The sequence below is a fragment of the Carcharhinus amblyrhynchos genome, chromosome 5 (assembly GCF_965287045.1).
Source record: "Carcharhinus amblyrhynchos chromosome 5, sCarAmb.v2.hapA, whole genome shotgun sequence".
Lineage (NCBI taxonomy): Eukaryota > Metazoa > Chordata > Chondrichthyes > Carcharhiniformes > Carcharhinidae > Carcharhinus > Carcharhinus amblyrhynchos.
The window spans coordinates 30827515-30848812 of record NC_137328.1 but is presented as its reverse complement, the minus strand read 5'-3'; the positions used below and the strand labels follow the sequence as shown (position 1 = coordinate 30848812).

General features: G+C 43.0%; 1 protein-coding gene across 1 annotated transcript in view; it reads right to left on the bottom strand.

Moving 5' to 3' along the window:
- Positions 1-21298, bottom strand: part of LOC145342937 (A disintegrin and metalloproteinase with thrombospondin motifs 3-like) — a 286375-nt gene that overhangs the window by 113710 nt on the left and 151367 nt on the right. Inside the window, exon 5 of the mRNA XM_080188573.1 lies at positions 13033-13232. Within this exon, the coding sequence (XP_080044699.1) occupies positions 13033-13232 (200 nt within the window). The remainder of the gene's footprint in view (positions 1-13032; positions 13233-21298) is intronic.

Sequence of the window (21298 nt, the reverse complement as noted above, 5' to 3'; positions counted from 1 at the left end):
AACTTTCAGGGATCTATGTACACATACACCTAGATCCCTCTGCTCATCCACACTATTCAAAGTCCTCCCGTTAGCCCTATACTCGACACACTGGTTGACAGAGGGGAACCAGTGGATGTGATGTTTTTAGATTTCCAGAAGGCATTCGATAAGGTGCCTCACAAAAGGTTGCTGCAGAAGACTAAGGTACACGGAGTTGGGGTAAATTGTTAGTGTGGATTGAGGATTGGTTATCTAACAGGAAGCAGAGAGTCAGAATAAATGGGTGCTTTTCTGGTTGGCAGTTCGTGATTAGTGGTGTACCGCAGGGATCGGTGCTGAGACCTCAACTATTTACCATATACATAGTCGACCTGGAGGACAGGACCGAGTGTAGGGTAACAAAGTTTGCTGATGATAGGAAGATAGTGGGAAAGTGAATTACGTGGAAGACGCAGAAAGTCTGCAGAGAGATTTGGATGGGCTGAGTGAGTGGGCGAGGATCTGGCAGATAGAATATAATGTTGGCAAGTGTGAGGTTATCCACTTTGGAAGGAATAATAGTAAAATGGACTATTATTTAAATAGAACATAGAACATAGAACATAGAACATTACAGCGCAGAACAGGCCCTTCGGCCCACGATGTTGCGCCGACCAGTTACAAAAACAATGACCCACTAGCCTATACCAATCCCTTTTCGTCCATAAACCTATCCAGAGATCTCTTAAACGCCCCCAAACTAGACGCATCTACAACTGCAGCAGGCAGGGCATTCCAATCCCTCACCACCCGCTGGGTAAAGAACCTACCCCTGACATCCGTCCTGTAGCTACCCCCCCTTAATTTAAAGTCATGCCCCCTCGTGCTAGCTTTCTCCATCCGAGGAAAAAGGCTATCACTATCCACCCTATCTAAACCCCTAATCATCTTATATGTTTCAATAAGATCCCCTCTTAGCCGCCTTCTTCCCAACGAAAACAACCCTAGATCCCTCAGTCTCTCCTCATAGGACCTCCCCACCATACCAGGCAACATCCTAGTAAACCTCCTCTGCACCCTCTCCAACGCCTCCACATCCTTCTTGTAATGCGGGGACCAGAACTGCACACAGTACTCCAAGTGCGGCCGCACTAGAGTAGTGTACAGTTGCAACATTACACTGCGACTCCTAAATTCAATCCCCCTACCAATAAACGCCAAGACACCGTACGCCTTCTTGACAACCTTATCTACTTGATTCCCAACTTTCAGGGATCTATGTACACACACACCTAGATCCCTCTGTTCATCCACACTATTCAAAGTCCTCCCGTTAGCCCTATACTCGACACATCTGTTGCTCCTACCAAAGTGAATTACCTCACACTTCTCCGCATTAAATTCCATCCGCCACCTCTCGGCCCAGCTCTGCAACCTATCTAAGTCTCCCTGCAGACTATGACACCCTTCCTCACAATCTACCACACCTCCAACTTTGGTGTCATCAGCAAATTTACTAATCCACCCAACTATACCCTCATCCAGATCATTAATAAAATGGTGAAAAATTACAACATGCTACTGTGCGGAGGGACCTGGGGGTCCTAGTGCATGAATCACAAAAATTCAGTCTGCAGGTGATCAAGAAAGCAATGGAATGTTGGCCTTTATCACGAGGGGGATGGAATATAAAAGCAGGGAGGTTTTGCTGCAATTGTACAAGGTACTGGTGAGGCTGCAACTAGAGTACTGTGTGCAATTTTGGTCCCCTTATTTGCAAAAGGATATATTGGCCTTGGAAGGAGTGCAGAGGAAGTTCACAAGGTTGATACCGGAGATGAGGAGGTTAGCTCATGAGGAGAGATTGAGTAGATTGGGCCTGTACTCGTTGGAGCTTAGAAGGCTGACGGGTGATCTTATAGAGACATATAAGATAATGAAGAGGCTAGACAGGGTAGAGGCAGAGAGATTCTTTCCACTGAGAAAGGAAACAAGAATTAGGGGACATAGCCTCAAAGTAAGTAGGGGGGTGGGGGCGCACCAGTTTAGAACAGAGTTGAGGAGGAACTTCTTCTCTCAGAGGGTAGTGAATCTCTGGAATTTTCTGCCCATTGAAGCAGTGGAAGCTACCTCGGTGAATATGTTTATGTTTAAGTCACAGGTAGATGGATTTCTGATCAATAAGGGAATTAAGGGTTAAGGGGAGCAGGTGGGTAAGTGGAACTGAACCACTTTTGGATCAGCCATGATCTTATTGAATGGCGGGGCAGGCTCGAAGGGCTAGATGGCCTACTCCTGCTCCTATTTCTTATGTTCTTATGACGTGCCAAATTCCCTTAGTCTTCTGAGAAAGTAGAGGCATTGGTGGGCTTTCTTAACTATAGTGTCAGCATTGGGGGGGTGGGGGGGGGGGGGGGGGGGGGGGGGGGGGGGGGGGAAGAGGAGACCAGGACACGTTATCGGTGATTTGGATACCTAAAAACTTTAAACTCTCAACCTTTCCTACTTTGTCCCCATTGATGTAAACAGGGGCATATTCTCCTTTACGCTTCATGAAGTTCATGAGGTAATTCACTTTGGTAGGAGCAACAGATGTGTTGAGTATAGGGCTAACGGGAGGACTTTGAATAGTGTGGATGAACAGAGGGATCTAGGTGTATGTGTACATAGATCCCTGAAAGTTGGGAATCAAGTAGATAAGGTTGTTAAGAAGGCGTACGGTGTCTTGGCGTTTATTGGTAGGGGGATTGAATTTAGGAGTCGCAGTGTAATGTTGCAACTGTACACTACTCTAGTGCGGCCGCACTTGGAGTACTGTGTGCAGTTCTGGTCCCCGCATTACAAGAAGGATGTGGAGGCGTTGGTGAGGGATTGGAATGCCCTGCCTGCTGCAGTTGTAAATGCGTCTAGTTTGGGGGCGTTTAAGAGATCTCTGGATAGGTTTATGGACGAAAAGGGATTGGTATAGGCTAGTGGGTCATTGTTTTTGTAACTGGTCGGCGCAACATCGTGGGCCGAAGGGCCTGTTCTGCGCTGTAATGTTCTATGTTCTATGTTCTATGACAATCTCCTTCATTTTGCTATCTGTGAGAATCCCACTGCTGCACTCTATGGAAGAGGGTAGATGCTCTGGACAGAATTTTCCTGTCCCGCTCGCCATGAATCGTTGTGGGCAGGATTCAGACCATAAAAGGTCCATGGACTTCAGGTGGGATTTTCCCTTCTTGGGGCGAGCGTGACCAGAAAATCCCAGCCACTGACAGTAAGTTGTATTATTTTGTAAGCATGTGGACTCCCAAAGTTGCTCTCGGTTTCAGTAGAGCAGTAACATTGAATGCTGAAAGCTACATCCTTATTATCTTTGCAAAATCAGGTCATAATATTCTTTTCCTAGGTTCTTTAAAATACTCTTTCTACATGAGATGTTAAACCCGTGTTAATTCTATATATCAAGCTGGGCAGCAGAGACATAATGAGGCAGTTAGGGCAGGATTTTCCGGTCCTGCTGAAGTCAATCTCGACCATGGGTTTCCTGGCAGTGGGTTGGACAATCCTAGAAGATTCTGCCGGCGGTCAATTTAGTGCAGCCTCTGCAGTTGGAAATCCTACTTCAGGAAGGCAGAAAAATTCTGACTAGAGTTTCTACTGAGGCTCAAGCCTATTTTGAAAAGGAAAATCTGAAAAGAAGGGAAAAATCCAAGATGTGTAACTTTTTTAACAAGGTCAGATCTAAGTCAGATAATTGAAAACATACCACGAGAGGAAATACTAAAGCTTCTGTATGCTATGTGAAACAGGCTGTATTTAATTATCATGTCTGGATTTGTACCTAGCAACCAAATATAATCAGAACGAAATGGCATCAATTTAAACTGCCATTCACATGGTGTTTTCACAATTCCAATTTTCGCAAAATTCTCAAAAGTATGATCTAGTTCTTTTGTTAACTGCAAAATGTTAAAGGAACATAGATTTGTAAATCATTCCACAGTATAAACCCCTTCCATAAATCTATGTGCTGGTAGTAAAGAGAAATTCCCTGCTTCCTGTGTTACATTCCCAACAGTCAGCTGACCATAATGATTTCCATCCTGGAGGTACTGAACTGCATTCATTCGCAACTATTTTTATGTCAAATTAGTTGAAAGGATGTTCTGGTTCACATCAACCCATTCTTCGTTTGAGTGCACTATTCACCAAGGAATGAATTTATGCAAAAACCATAAATAGCTTCAGAGGCTGTCCTAACATTCTCACAAAAAAATGTCTTTTCCTTTATTGAGTGATCATCTCTCTTATTCACCTTGCAATGTAGTTCTCAATCTCTTCTCAATGTCAGTCAATCCTTTCTCCCTGCAGAATTAAACTCAGCTGACTCTAAGATATAGGGCAAAATTTGTAAGGCAGAACCACGAACAGAGCCTTTTTTTGAGGGGAGCATACTGGTAATAACTAAGAGGATCAATCAAGATCACATAACTGGATTCTTTCTGATCAGGATGCAGGCTGAAAATGCTGGTGGGTTCACATCTGCTGTGACAGCATTCCATATGCTTGGCTCTTCTTAATACCCAGATCACTGAGTTGAACAAAGGAAGAAGTCTCACAACACAAGGTTAAAGTCCAACAGGTTTATTTGGTAGCATAAGCCACTAGCTTTCTGAGCACTGCCCCTTCATCAGGTGAGTGGGATTTCAGTTCACAAACAAGGCATATAAAGACACAAACTCAATTTACAAAATAATGGTTGGAATGCGAGTCTTTACAGTAATCCAGTCTTAAAGATACAGACAATATGAGTGGAGAGAGGGTTAAGCACAGGTTATAGAGCTATGTATTGTCTCCATCCAGGGCAGTTAATGAGATTTTGCAAGTCGTGTAGGTTACAGATAGTGTGACATGAACCCAAGATCCCAGTTGAGGCCGTCCTCATGTGTGCAGAACTTGGCTATCAGTCTCTGCTCAGCGACTCTGCGTTGTTGCGTGTCGTGAAGGCTGCCTTGGAGAACACTTACCTGAAGATCAGAGGCCGTATACCCATGACCGCTGAAGTGTTCCCCATCAAGCAGAGAACGGTCTTGCCTAGTGACTGTCGAGTGGTGTTCATTCATCTGTTGTCGTAACGTCTGCATGGTCTCCCCAATGTACCATGCCTCGGGACATCCTTTCATGCAGCATATTAGGTAGACAAGTTGTACCTTTAAGACTTGATTACCTGTAAAAACTTGCCTTCCAACCATTTATTTTGTAAATTGAGTTTGTGTCATTATATGCCCTGTTTGCGAACTGAAATCCCATTTACCTGATGAAGGAGCAGCGCTCCGAAAGCAAGTGGCTTGTGCTCCCAAATAAACCTATTGGATTTTAACCTGGTGTTGTGAGACTTCTTACTGTGTTTACCCCAGTCCAACACCGACATCTCCACATCATGAAACAAAGGAAACAGACAATACAATTTTGTTGTGGAAAAGACAACTGAAGTCCTTCCCACCATAGGTCCACAAAAATTGGTTGCTACAATGCTGATGATTTGGCATTTGCTGCCTTTACCACATCTGCCAACACCTGATTTGCAAGAGTGAACAAGGTAGCTTAGACCCAAAGGTTATAGCTTGAAAATGAAAACATTTTACTTACATCTACATTAATTACATTAGCTATTTATGCAGCTGATGGGGAAACAATGTAGATATCTTGAGGAAAAATATCTTTTATGCAGTCAGTCCATCTAACAGGAGTACAGAATACAGGGCTAATGGAAGGACTCTTAGCAGTGTTGATGAGCAGAGAGATCTCGGTGTACATGTGCATAGCTCCCTGAAAGTTGGCACCCAGGTTGATAAGGTTGTTAAGCAGGCGTACGGTGTGTTAGCTTTTATTGGTAAAGGGATTGAATTTCGGAGCCGTGAGGTCATGTTACAACTGTACAAAACTCTGGTGCGGCCACGCTTGGAGTATTGCGTACAGTTCTGGTTGCCACATTATAAGAAAGATGTGGAGGCATTGGAAAGGGGGCAGAGGAGGTTTACCAGGATGTTGCCTAGTATGGTGGGAAGGTCTTATGAGGAAAGGCTGAGGGACTTGAGGTTATTTTCAATGGAAAGGAGAAGGTTACGAGGTGACCTGATTGAGGCATACAAGATGATCAAAGGATTGGATAGGGTGGATAGTGAGAGCCTTTTACCTCGGATGGTGATGGCTAACACAAGGGGACATAGCTTTAAATTAAAGGGTGGTAATTATAGGACGGATGTCAGAGGTAGGTTCTTTACTCAGAGGGTAGTAAGGTCGTGGAATGCCCTGCCTGCAGCAGTTGTGGACTCGCCAACTTTAAGGGCGTTCAAATGGTCAGTGGATAGGCATATGGATAACATTGGAATAGTTTAGGTTAGAGGGTCATTAGATTGGTTCCACTGGTCAGCGCAACATCGAGGGCTGAAGGGCCTGTACTGCGCTGTAATGTTCTATGTTCTAATATACCTGCCACAATTTTCTACAACTGCTTTATCTCAATTGATTCTTCCCATCATGCTGTTTCTCCCACATGCTCTTCCGTCTTCCAAGCTCTGGGAATTCTCTGTTTCTGTCTTCTCTCTTGCCCTCTTAAAATTTATTTATTAGTGTCACAAGTAGGCTTACATTAACCCTGCAATGAAGTTATTGTGCAAAATTCCTAGTCACCACACTCCAGCACCTGTTCGGGGACACTGAGGAAAAATTTAGCATGGTCATTGCACCTAACCAACATGTCTTTCCTCCATTTCCTAGATATAGATACCTCCCCTGCATTCTTCTCAGTAAATAAACTATTTCTCTCTAAGCAGATTTAACAAAGAACAAAAAAACTACAGCACAGGAACCTCTAAGCCTGCATCGACAATGCTGCCTGACTTAACAAAACCCCTGACCCTTCCGGGGATTATATCACTCCACTTACATCCAATTCATGTATTTATCAAGACGCCCCTTAAAAGTCACTGCCGTATCTGCTTCCACTACCTTCCCCCAGCAGCAAGTTCCAGGCACCCACCACCCTCTGTGTAAAAAATCTGTAGTAAGAAGTCTCACAACACCAGGTTAAAGTCCAACCAGTTTATTAGATAGTAATCCCACAAGCTTTCGGAAACGCTGTTCCTTCATCAGGTGTGTGGAAGGTTCTGACTTTAAGGTTGGACTTTAACCTGGTACCTCTTACTGTGTTTACCCCAGTCCAACACCAGCATCTCTACACCTTAAAAAAATCTGTCTCATACATCTCCTTTAAACCTTGCCCCTCGCATCTTAAACCTGCAACACCTAGTAATTGACTCTTCCACCCTGGGAAAAAGCTTCTGACCATCCACTCTGTCCATGTCCCTCATAATCTTGTAGACTTCTATCAGGTCGTCCTTCAACCTCCGTTGTTCCAGTGAGAACAAACCAAATTTCTCCAACCTCTCCTCATAGCTCATGCCCTCCATACCAGGCAACATCCTGGTAAATCTTTTCTGTACCCTCTCCAAAGCCTCCACGTCTCTCTGGTAGTGTGGTGACCAGAATTGAACACTACATTCCAAATGCGGCCAAACTAAGTTTCTAGAAAGCTGCAACGTGACTTGCCAATTTTTAAACTCAATGCCCTGGCTGACGAAGGCAAGTATGCTGTATGTCTTCTGGGCTACCATCTCCATCTGCGAGGCCACTTTCAGTGACCTGTGTACCTGTACACCCAGATCCCTTTACTCAATACTCTTAAGGATTCTGTACATTTCCTATCTGTATTACATCTTCCAAAATGCATTACCTCACATTTGTCTGAATTAAATTCCATCTGCCATGTCTCCAACCAATCTCCAATCAATCTACATCCTGTTCTATCCTCTGATCCTCATCGCTATCCGCAAATCCACCAATCTTTGTGTCGTGTGCAAACTTACTAATCAAACCAGTTACATTTTCCTCCAAATCATTTATATCTATGTTACAAACAGCAAAGGTCCCAGCGCTGAGGAACGCCACTTGTCACAGCCCTTCATTCAGAAACGCACCCTTCCACTGCTACCCTCTGTCTTTTTTGACCAAGCCAGTTTTGTATCCACCTTCCCAGCTCACCTCTGATCCCATACGACTTCACCTTGTGCACCAGTCTGTCAAAGGCCTTACTGAAGTCCACGTAGACAACATCCACTGCCCTATCCTCATCAATCATCTTTGTCACTTCCTCGAAATATTCAATCAAGTTGGTGAGACATGACCTCCCCGTCACAAAACCATGTTGCCTCTCACTAATACATTCACTTATTTCCAATTGGGAATAAATCCTGTCTTCAATAATTTTCCTACCACTGATGTAAGGTTCACCGGCCTGTAATTACCTGGATTAATCTTGCTACCCTCCTTAAACAAAGGAACAACACTGGTGATTCTCTAATATTCTGGGACCTTCCCTGTAGCCAATGAGGATACAAAGAATTCTCTCAAAGCCCTAATTTCCTCCCTTGCCTCTCTCAGTATTCTGGGGTACATCCCATCAGGCCCTTGGGACTTGTCGACCTTAATGTTTCTCAAGAATTCCAAATACCTCCTCCTTTTTGATTTCAACATGACTCAAACAATCTATGCACCCTTTCCCAGACTCATCAACCACCAAGTCCTTCTCTTCAGTGAATACTGACGCAAAGTATTCATTTAATACCTCACCCATTTTCTCTGGCTCCATGCATAGATTCCCTCCCTTGTCCTTGAGTGGGCCAACTCTCTCCCTGGGCTACCCTCTTGCTCTTTAAATATGCACAAAAACCTTGGGATTTTCCTTAATCCTGTTGGCCAATACATTTTTGTGACCCATTTTAGCCCTCCTTAAATTTCTTTCTATTTCCCTTGTATTCCACACTTGCTTTGTGTGTTCCCAGCCTCCTAGCTTTAACAAATGCTTCCTTTTTCTCTTTGATTAGGCTCATAATATCTCTCATTATCCATTAGAAATGTCAGTCAGCAGGGTGCAGTGCTCTAACTGTGAGATGTGGGAGATCCTTCATCCTTACAGGACTGTGCCGGTCCTGAATCCCTATCAACTTACATTTGAAAGCTTCCCACAAACCAGATGTTGATTTGTCCTCAAACATCTGCCCCCAATCTACATTTTTCAGTTCCTGCCTAATAATTGTTGTAATTAGCCTTCTCCCAATTTAGCACCTTAACTTGAGGAATACACTTATCTTTATCCAGTAGTACCTTGAAGCTTCTGAGGTGAGGTGTTGAATGAATACTTTTCTTTAGTATTCAGTAAGGAGAAGAGATTGTTGTTGAGGATGACAGTGTGTTACAGGCTGATAGGACAGAGGAGATAGATGTTCTGAGAGAAGATGTATTAGCAATTTTGAAAAACCTGAGGGTCAATAAGTCCCCTGGGCCAGATGGGATACATCCTTGGATACTTTGGGAGGCAAGGGATGAGATTGCGGAGCCTTTAGCTTTGACCTTTGGGTCCTCACTGTCCGCGGGGATTGTGCCAGATGACTGGAGAGTGGCGAATGTTATTCTTCTCTTCAAGAAAGGAAATAGGAATGACCTTGGTAATTACAGGCCAGTTAGTCTTACTTCAGTGGTCAGTAAGTTAATGGGAAGGGTCCTGAGGGATAGGATTTATGATAATTTGGAAAGATGCAGCTTAATCCAGGATAGTGAGCACGCTTTTGTGAGGGATAAGTCCTGCCTCTCAAATTTGATTGAATTCTTTGAGGAGGTAACTAAGTGTATAGATGAAGGTAGAGCAGTTGATGTTGTATACGTGGATTTTAGTAAGGCGTTTGGTAAGGTTCCCCATGGAAGGCTCATGAAGAAAGTAAGGAGGTGCAAGATAGAAGGAAATTTGGCCGATTGGCTATCTCATAGAAGACAAAGGGTGGTGGTGGAGGGAAAATTTTCAGACTGGAGGCCAGTTACCAGTGGTGTACCACAGGGGTCAGTGCTGGGTTCTGTGCTATTTGTGATTTTTATCAATGACTTGGAAGAGGAGGCTGAAGAGTGGGTTAGTAAATTTGCTGATGACACCAAGATGGGTGGACTCGTGGATGAGGTGGAGGGCTCTTGTACACTGCAGAGAGACATTGATAGAATGCAGAGCTGGGCAGATGGAGTTTAACCCTGATAAGTGCAAGTTGATTCATTTTGGTAGGACAAACTTGAATGCAGATTACAGGGCCAACGGCAGGGTTCTGAGGAATGTGGAGGGACAGAAAGACCTTGGAGTTCATATCCACAGATCTCTGAAGGTTGCCATTCAAGTGGATAGAGCCGTGCAGAAGGCTTATAGTATCTTAGCGTTTACTAACAGGGGGTTTGAGTTTAAGAGTCGTGCGGTTATGCTGCAACTATATTTGGAATATTGTGTGCAGTTCTGCTCACCTCACTATAAGAAGGATGTCGAAGCACTAGAGAGAGTGCAGAGGAGATTTGGCACGCCATAACATTCAAGGCTATGGGCCAAGTGCTGGTAAGTGGGATTAGATGGACAGGTCAGGGCTTTTCATGTCAGTGCAGATATGATGGGCCAAAGGGCCTCTTCTGCACTGTGATATTCTGTGATACACTCCTTTACTCTACCAGCTGAATTATGTTTGTGATGTTGATTCTTTCTCAACTTTTATACCTTTCTCCATGCATATGGGAACTTTAATTCCTTACGCCAAATATCCTCTTGACACACTGGGATTATCTCTGCCTTGAACTCATCCAAACGCTTCTCGTCTGTATCCTAATTTGTACCAAATCCAATTTATCCATCACCCTTTGCTTGCTGACCTATAGTGCCACCCGAACCAACAGTGTCTCAAATTTAAAACTTTCATCCTTATTGGCTTTGCCCCTTCATATTTCAGTACTTGGCTTCAACATTACAATCCTCAGAGAATGTTGCGTTTTCCCAGCTTTGGTCTCTTGCCTATCCCCGATTTCTTTCGCCCCACCATTGGCAGGCATTACTTCAGCCAACTAAGACCCAAGCTGTGGAAGACCCTCCCTAAACCTTTCCAACTCTTTCACTCCTCTTTTAACAACCTACTTAAAACTAATGGCTTTGAATATACTTCAGCTCCACTTGTCCTAATACAGCTAGATGTCAATTTTTTTTCTGTTATTACCCTAGTAAAGCACCTTTTGATATTTATAAAAGCACTCTATCAATTCAAGTTGCTGTTGTTGGAGTAGTCAATATTTAGAAAAGATTTAATTGTGAGTGAATAAAGAAAAACTATTTCCTCTTAGTGGCAAGTCAACCACTTCAGAGTCATAGAGGTTTCACAGCATGGAAACAGGCCCTTCGGCCCATCTCGTCCATGCTGCCTTTTTTTGAAACCCCTAAGCTAATCCCAATTGCCCGCATTTGGCCCATATCCCTCTATACTCATCTTATCCATGTAACTATCTAAATGCTTTTTAAAAGACAACATTGTACCCGCCTCTACTACTACCTCTGGCAGTTTGTTCCAGACACTCACCACCCTCTGTGCAAAAAACTGTCCCTCTGGACACTTTTAATCTCTCCTCTCTCACCGTAAACCTATGCCCTCTAGTATTAGACTCTTCTACTTTTGGGAAAAGATATCTAGCTGATCTGAGCTCCTCATTATTTTGTAGACTTTCAACAACATTCCCCTCATTACAGGAAGGATGTCAAAGCCATTGAAAGGGTACAGAGGAGATTTACAAGGATGTTACCTGGATTGGGTGCCATGCATTATGAGGATAGGTTGAGAGAGCTCGGTCTTTTCTCCTTAGAGAGACGAAGGATGAGAGGGGACCTGATAGAGGTGTATAAGATGATGAGTGGTATAGATCGGGTGGATTCTCAGGGGCTTTTTCCCAGGGCTGAAATGGCTGCCACAAGAGGACACAGGTTTAAGGTGCTGGGGAGTAGGTACAGAGGAGATGTCAGGAGTAAGTTTTTCACTCAGAGCGGTGGGTGAGTGGAATCGGCTGCTGTCAGTAGTGGTGGAGGCAAATTTGATAGGGTCTTTTAAGACACTTCTGGATGAGTACATGGGACTTAATAGGATTGAGGATTATAGGTAGAGATGTGATCGGCGCAACTTGTGGGCCGAAGGGCCTGTTTGTGCTGCAGTTTTTCTATGATGCTATGATTCTATAACAACATCTTCCAAAGCTGTGAGCCCTACCAGCTAGATGGACAAGGTCAGCAAATGCATGGGAGCATTGCCCCCTCCAAATCCTTTCCAGGACATACTATACATCATTCTAACTTGAAACCATATCACTGTTCCTGCACTGTTACTGAAATCTGAAACTCCCTCTGTGACAACACTGTAAGTGTACTTACAACAGATGGACTGCAGAGTTTCAAGGAGGCAACTCACCATCATATCTAGGGCAATTAGGGATAAGCAACAGTGGCTTTGGCAGGGATGCTCACATTCCATGAAATAATTTTGAAAACTCACTACGGATCATCCAATTAAAATTCTGACTAAGAGGGGTTAGAAGAAACCTGTTTACAAAGTTTTTGAACCTTGAAATGGTGTGCTGTGTGGAGCTGAGGCAAAGATGGTTCAGCTCTCTGACTAAAGGGAAAAACTATTAAATATTCAAAGCAGAGGGAGAAAAGGGCTAAGGGGAGAGAATAGGGTCATATGATAACTTGAATTGATCTGGTAAGAGCTAGCACGAGAGCAATGGACCAAATAATTTGTGTGCTGTAAATCTGTGTAGTTTTAGATAAGACTGAGACATAAGATTGCAACTACTAAGCCTACCTAACACTAAAGATTGACAGATATTTAGGCATTAAGGAAATCAATAGATACAGGGATAGAATAAGAAAAGTTCAACCATGATTCTCTTGAATGGTGGAATAGGGTCAATAGACCATGTGGACTACACCTGTTCCTACTGCTTATGTTCTTAACTGTTAAACAACATTCCAAAAAAAAGCTAGTGAATCCAGCTCCCAACATGGCCTTGAATCTCATGCAAATTACTGCACTGCCTTTGTGAATACAGAGCTTGGACTTCTATTTTGTTTTATCCATGACTTCAGAGGTTTTGAAAACACTGCAACACACCACAGGCACCTACTATATTCATTAAGGTCAATAGGTAGTTCTGGACATGTTCTTTCCCATGAAACCGCACCACCGAGTCATCCACTCCCAACAGCACCTCGATGTTGTAGTCACCATCTTTTACATGTCTACGTCGCCTCAGGGTTTCATCCAACTGCTTGCCAAAGTTGTCATACATGTTGTCCAGGTCAGCAGCCACACCAAACTGAGATCCTGTCAACAAATAAGAGCTGTGTTCAGTACAACCTGGACTTGAATGTAACATTACCAGACATGAAGTATTTTGCAGCTCGCACTTGAATGTTATATAGATAACACGCTCCATGCATCTCCATGTGGTGAGTCTCAGTAATATGAGCGTCGGTAAAATGCGGTCATATTTCCAGATGCCCAAACCCTAAGGTGGGGCAGGGGGCGGAGGGTTGTGGAATTGGAGGAAATGGCTAAAAAAAAGTAAACAGCCTAGGAGAAAGACTAAACCATTCAGCCCTGTGAGCCTGTGTTGCCTTTCACTTTGGCTGATCTCCACCACAAGTCCATTTACCCACCTTTGGTCAATATCCATAACCTGATAAAAATCAATTGATATCCGAAAACCTTGACTCAACATCCTTTTGGGGGCAAAAGAGTTCCAAATTTTCACTTTCCTTAAATGGCTGATTCTGATTTGAAGATTGTGCTCCCTTGTTGTTAAATCATCCACGAGGGGAAATAGTTTCTCTGAATCTATATTCTACCAAGTTATTTTCATTTTATACACTTCATTTAGATCATTCCTCAACCGCTTATTTTTTCACTCACTCGCTCTTTCAATGGTTCGCTCATGTGTACCTTCCCTTCATTCAGTAAGTCAATGTTTCAACTCTCATACTCATTTCTTTTTTCAGGCTCACTTATTCTTAGACTTGACCTAATCTCTCTCTCACACTCATATTCACTCACATTCATATTCTCTCGCACTCAGCATCTTACCTCTGTACCCAAGGGACAGGGTGAGGCAAGATTGGGCACCAATCTTAGGGTCTAGGTGAATTAAATTTGCTTTCATGCTTCCTCTCGTGTCCTGACTTCTCTCACTGCCTTGATGTTACCCCATCATTGCCATTTTGTTCTATGGGGATCATTAGCAAAATAGTATCAGCAGTGCTAAAATAAAAGTGTCACTGGACTTTGGCCACTGTCCAAAGATTAGGGACCTGAACTTGTGCTCCCATTTCCAATTCTGGCTGTTTTCAACCGAGTCTGGAATTCTGCACAATTCCTGCCTCCACGATGAAAATTCATCCCAGATCAACTGGTGAGGACACACACCCACTCCCTTTTACAGCTGGCACCAGTTGTTCTCTCTTCCTTTACGAGATATAAATAGATTTTTTTTTCCTCTCTGAATGGCCCTCCAGCTTTGAGATCCCACCCGTCATATTCCTTTGAGTAGTAAACCTATCGCAGTCCTAAAGAATGGCTGCTTCTCCTTCTGAGGATGGGTTCAGACCCACAAAGAGTCCCACCTCCTGTTTCCCACTTACAAAGCAAAAATTCAGCCACTTGAATATGACAACAAATGGAAAAAAAACAATTGACCCTTACAATTGTGCATGGTGTTGTATTTCAGGGGTCCTCAACCTCTGTGGAGGGGGCATAAGATGGTGTGGGTGATGAGGGGGAATGGTTTGGCAGTGGGGTGAGGGTAGGGCTGTGGATTAGGAGGTCTTTAAATGACATTGGGAATTGAGATGCCTTGATGGGGAACACAGGTGGTCCTCCTAACTGGCTTGACACTGCACCCGTACTCCTCAAGCAGTCCATTAGGGCTTGCACAATGCATTTAAACCTGACTCCTAGGTGAAAAAACTATCATAAAATCCCTGCAGTATAGGAGGAGGTCATTCAGCCCATCGAGCCTGCACAAACTCTCTGACAGAGCACCTTATACAGGCCTGATCTCTGAAACTCCATATATTTACCCTGCTCACCTAAACATCTTGGGTCACTATGGCTATATTAAATTGCCTCAAACAACCCATCCTGCACATCTTTGGATTGTGGGAGGAAACCAGAGCACCTGGAGGAAATCCACGCAGACACAGAGGTGCAAATTCCACACAGACAGTCACCATGGCTGGAACTGAACCTGGGTCCATGGCGCTGTGAGGCAGTGTGAGGCACTGTGCCACCATGCTGCCCAGAAGTCCCAGGCAAAGTCATTGTGCACAAATGCGCCATTTGTTTCTTGTGAGTTCATGGGAAATTCTGGGCCCAGATAAATGATTTTAATATAACTGCTCAGAAATCCCAACCTAACCCACCATCACATTGTTGTCATTAGCTCATTCTTGTCAGGTATCAAGATCTTTAACAAAGTAGATCTAAACAGCTGACTGCATTTTTAGATAGATTGATAACATACAATTTAGACCAGAAAAATCAATTTTGCTTGTTGAGGTCAGGCTGAACACATTATAGAGGTTTGATCAGTTATTTAACCATATTTATCATCTGTGGTTTCAAATTCCTAAAATTCTCAGGTTTTATTTATAAATTTGTGTCAAAAGCAAAAGGTTGTACTAACGTGTACTGTGAAGTTGCATTAAAAAGGTTAAAAATGTGGTGTTTGATAAATGTAAGTAGTGAAAAGAAGTGCTAAAACCAAAAGAAATCATATAGCATTGTGTCTTTAAAAAGCAGGTGTCTTTATGCGTGGATTTTAAATTGCACAGTGCAAGCTGCAGAAGCAGGCTTTTGCAACATTTGTATCAAAGCCTAATAATCAGTGTTCCAACCTAACAAAACAGGCTTTTGAATTGGACCAATGAGTTTAAAGCAAGCACGCAGAGACACAGACCCAATGGAAATCAAATGTGAGGGTTGTTGGCGGCCACAAATCACTCATCATAGGAATACTGAGGTAATTCCAGGTATGTAAACCCAGAGAAGGGGGTAACTGTCAGAGTATGCTTGCCACCTCTCGAGTCGGAAAGAGGGAAGGTGAGGCTGTCAAAAAAATTCTGCAGTTTTCATGTATGTCTTCACAAAAATCACTACCTAAATAGAGAGAGATACCAGCTCATACGTATCACTACCTAAATAGAGAGAGATACCAACTCATACGTATTCCAGAAAGAGAAACTTCTTTCTTCCAAAAGATGCTTGTTTGTATATTAATTGAGTGACTGAATTCTATATTGATTTACTTCATTATTCCTGAAGGAGTCTTGTAATATTTGAACATCGTTCTTTGGGATTTTACTCAGTTTGTTAATTGTTTTAATAAGGTTGTTACCTGTTTAAAAATAAAGACCTATTAATTGTTCATGATAAAGAGTGTCAGATCCTGCTTTAATTTACAAAAAACAGTAACTTTCTAGTACCTCAGACACTCGTAAAAAATTACAAAGCTGTATCCCTTTGGGTGTTTCCAGAACTGAGCAGAGGAAAAAATCACTTCTGTGTCGTAACACATGCTTAGCAAGGTTCTTAACAATTGTGTTTATATACTGAAAATATGGCAGGCCAGCAAATAACATCTGTAACAAATTGTCTCACTTTTGTAAAATTTGATGCACCAATGCTCAAACACACATTGCTGCATTTTGTGGTCAACAGCAAAGTGATGGCACTTGCCATTAAATTCAAAGGACACTTCCCTCAAAGGTGAAGCAAGCTCAGTGGAGCTCTCCTTTTCTAACACAAGTTTGAACCTGGCACCAAGTTAAAGGAATCTGCACAAGTCCCGTGGCAGTGATGTCATCAAGTAGGGCAAAGAGCTTATAACATTTGAAGTATTCTAACAGACAGCAAGTAATTGTGTTGATCACTGTTCACTGTAAATTAACATTTTACATAAAGCAAATTAAATGGTTCGGGAATACACAAGGTCAAAGCTGAAATATAAACAAACCTGTAATGAAAACTATCAATATGATTTTTTTGTCATGAGAAAATTGACATTCCACGATTGTATTAGTTTTCAGAGTTTGTTCAGCAGTGATTATGAAGCCAGAGTGCCACTAAATGCCAGTTACACCTGATTCAACAAGATGTAACTTATCGTAAGTTTTTACAGGAAGTTTGATATCATAGAATCCCTAGAGTGCAGGAGGAGGCCATTCAGCCCATCAAGCCTGCACCAGTAATAATCCTACCCAGGCTCTATCCCCATAGCCCCACATATTTAGCCCTGCTAATCCCTCTGACATTAAGGAGAATTCGCCACGGCCAATCCACCTAACCTTTTTGGTATGTGAAAAGAAATTGGAGTACCTGAAGGAAACCCACACAGACACAAAGAATGTGCAAACTCCACACAGGCAGCTACCCAAGGCCAGAATTGAACCTTAATCCATGGCGCTGTGAGCAGCAGTGCTAACCACAGCCACTTAGCGGCATGTTCTCATCAACTTTGTAATTTCTACTCGATTGCAAAATGTGAGCACTTCATCAGTGCACATTAGGAGAAGTGTGACAGCAGCTTTCAGATTTCTGTGTTTAATTGTGATGTAAAAACTCCTGAATTTGTCAGTTTCAGAGGAATGATGATGGCAAAAGCTAACACTTTTCTTATTGCTATTGAAGCAAAATCTGGTCCATTAGTGATACCTGAGACTTAAACAACGGATTAAATTTTCCAAAGATCGGCTGTCACTGAGGGATTGCCTCTTCAGTCCTTTTTTTTAACTATTCCAGAGCTCTGCATTTCCTACCCAAACTTCTGAACTGTGTTCCTTTGTGAATACATATCATACCTGATTTGGAGTCTTTCTTCATAGGGCAATTGTCAGGAGAAGCCTCACCACACCCAATTTCTACCACACAAGCTGTATTATTCCAGTGAGCAGAGAGTGGAGGGAGTGCAGAGGAGGTTCACAAGGCTGATTCCGGAGATGAGGGGGTTAGACTATGAAGAGAAACTAAATAGACTGGGTCTGTACTCGTTGGAGTTTAAAAGGATGAGGGGGGATCTTATAGAGATGTATAAGATAATGAAAGGGATGGATAGGGTAGAGGTAGAGAGATTCTTCCTGCTCAGAAAGGACAGCAGGACTAGAGGGCACAGCCTCAAGATAAGGCGGTGGGGGGGGGGGGGGGGGGGGCGGCGGCGGACAGTTTAGATCAGAGTTGAGGAGGAACTTCTTCACTCAAAGGGTGGTGAATCTCTGGAATTCTCTGCCCATTGAAGTGGTGGAGGCTACCTCGCAAATATATTTAAGTCACGGGTAGATAGGTTTTTGACAGACAAAGGAATTAAGGATTATGGGGAGAAAGCGGGAAAGTGGAACTGATCCACTTCAGATCAGCCATGATCTTATTGAATGGCGGGGCAGGCTCAAAGGGCTAGATGGCCTACTCCTGCTCCTATTTCTTATGTTCTTATGTTCTTAAAGAACTCAAAGCTATCTTAAGAATGCAAGTTTGCCAAGTATGTGGTTGAGTGGATTGTTGACAGTGGGGAGGGGATGGGTGAGAGGGTACAGTGGCATGTTGGTGGGTGAGGCGGTGGGATGACCGATCAGTAAGGGTGGGCCCTCAGGCGAGGATTTTCTGTCCCAGGGTGGGTGGGAATAGAAAATTCAGCCATAATGCCCGACTTAAACACCTCTGTGGTGATCTAATGCAAGTTGTTGCTGTTGCTTTCTGGAAATTCGTATGAACTATTGCTACCCATTGCTTGTATAAACTATATTTTGCAATCCCATGTTGATTGTCTTCCATCAGTTTGTACCCTTCTAATTTTCACTTATTTTGCCCCAATTGTAAATTTGTAACACAAAGTTAGCTGGTTGGTCATTGCCCTTTCCTATTTTGTCAAGAAGGGGTTAAATGTGCCACCTGTAGCACTTTAACACTACTCACTCACAACTTCATTTCTGAAAAAACACCGTAAATCTCATTGTTCACTCTCTTCAATTAGCAAGATCTTTCTGCTGTTCACACCAGTGGGATCTCCTGGTTCACTGATGGCACACCCTTAGCATAGGTTTCCTGGCAGCAGGGATTGGATTCAGTGGGAAATCAAATCAGGACCAGAAGATCCTGCCACTGGCCAATGGTGAGCTACCTCCCATTGTCGAGAAACACGCTGTCGGGAGAGGGGGGACAGTGCAGAAAATCCCAGCCTCTGTTCATGGGTGCAAAATATCTGTACCTGGATATTTAGTATCACTAAGTTTTCTCAGACTCTTAAGACTTACTAATTTTCTAAGTCATCTGATTTTGCTTAGCTTCAATCTGCTCAACCATAACCCTTGAAGATTTCCTTTGCTTCGGTATTTGCAAAGGAGAGCAATGTATTAATTAAGCAACACTACCAATTTTTAAAAATATCACCATGTTCATTTTTGAATACCCCCAGCATTAGCTTCATTATTACAGAATCACACAATCATTATGGCACAAAAGGAGGCCATTTGGTCCATCTGCCAGCACTGGCTCTCAATGAGCATCGTGGCTAAAAGCCTTTTCCCCATACCCTGCACATTGTTTCTATTCAATTAATTACCTCGTGCCCTCTTGAATGCCTCGATTGAACCTACCTCCAGGTGGCGCATTCCAGACCCAAACAACTTATTATCACATTTGTTTCTTTTGTAACATTATTCCAATGTGTTTTTCTTTCCCTTTTCTTTAATACTTCCTCTTTGATCTCTTTACTGTTTTTGTTTATAACATTAAGGCACTATTCAGAACCTCAGTATACCCAAAAGAATTTCATATTCTACAGAAAGAACTTGTATTTAGTGTTGTTCTCAACCTCAGCATATTCCAAACATTTAATGTCCAATGAAATGTGTTTGAAGTATAGTTATAGGAATGTTTCTCAGATGACACTACAGGCAGGATGTTCCAGCCATGCTCACCCCAAAACCAGAAAATCCCACCTGAGGCCAATGGACCTTTCCATGGCCAGCTTCTCACCTGCCATGATTCCTGCAGTGGGTGGAATGGGAAAATTCACCCCACCTTTCATAATGCCTCACTCCCCGCTGACTGGGTTAGGGATGAGGAGTGGTCACTGCGAGGGGTCCTCCCATTACCGGCTGGCTGAATGTATGTGCCAAAGGGTCACCATTTCTTTACAGCTGACGCATTGCTTTCGTTCGCTAATTGTAGCAAAAAGAGAATCAAATTGCACATTTCTACCGAGTCCCAGCAGCGCAGACTGGAACAGGCTACACAAATAACATCAAATCAAATATCTGTGTTTGCCTGAACTCTTTTGCAAGCCGGAGACAAATAGGAGACTGGAGTGTTAGTGTAACTCAGTCTCAGTGTTGATATAATTAGTTCAACAGTTCAGTGTGATAATTGCACACATGTGGAAAGAAGATTAATCATCTCAGCATCCAAAAACTGCACAAGATTAATGTAAGCATGCTCAGGGGAAATAAAGTATTCTTCAAAACCATTTTACATTCATCATTCACAATATAAAGTCAAATATTTTCTCCTTTTGGGATTGAGGTCTATGATCATTCCTATATGTAGCAGGAGCTCTCGCCTGAACAAGCAATCTACACAGAAGCTGAGTGAGAAGAAACAAGCTGGCGACTTGTAATCCATTTTTGCTCTGCTTCTTCTACACAAAAATATCGACATTGAGATAAACACTCCCATCAGTTAAGAGCACTGAACATGTGTTAGCAGAGTGATGGAAGACCACAAAAACACCACAGTTACATGTCGAACACAATTTAGATTAGTCAGCTCCTGTCAGGCTCAGCAATGGAGAGTGAAGAGCTGAATTTAATACTGATGCCAGGCATTCCCTATGAGGCTGAACGTGGGGAGGGGGAGAGCGAATCCACTTCAGGGGCCAGCGGGACCCATGACAACATCTCCTGAGCTTCCTTCTCTGTTAAGGATGGTCACTTGCCCCAAGAGCTGCTGGGCAATCAGATAGTCGGTAGGTCAGCAGCACCAGCAGGCGTGGTACCACTGATGGGGATGCACTGTAGTATGAGGGTGAATCGATGGCCATGTGCTCTAAAAATATGGATTCCCTGCTCCGTGCCTTCAAGCTCCCTAGTCCCCATGATTTCTCAACAAAAATCCTAAGAATAATCACACAGGCAAAGATGTACAATATTAAATGGGAATATACCTCACTGTTCCTTGTGCAACCTTCCTGTGAATAATTTGATTTGATTTATTGTCACAGGTATTAACATACAGCATTGTTTCTTGTGTGCTATACAGACAAAGCACACTATTCACAGGGAAGGAAACGCGAGAGTGCAGAACGTAGTGTTACAGTCATAGCTAGGGTGTAGAGAAAGATCAGC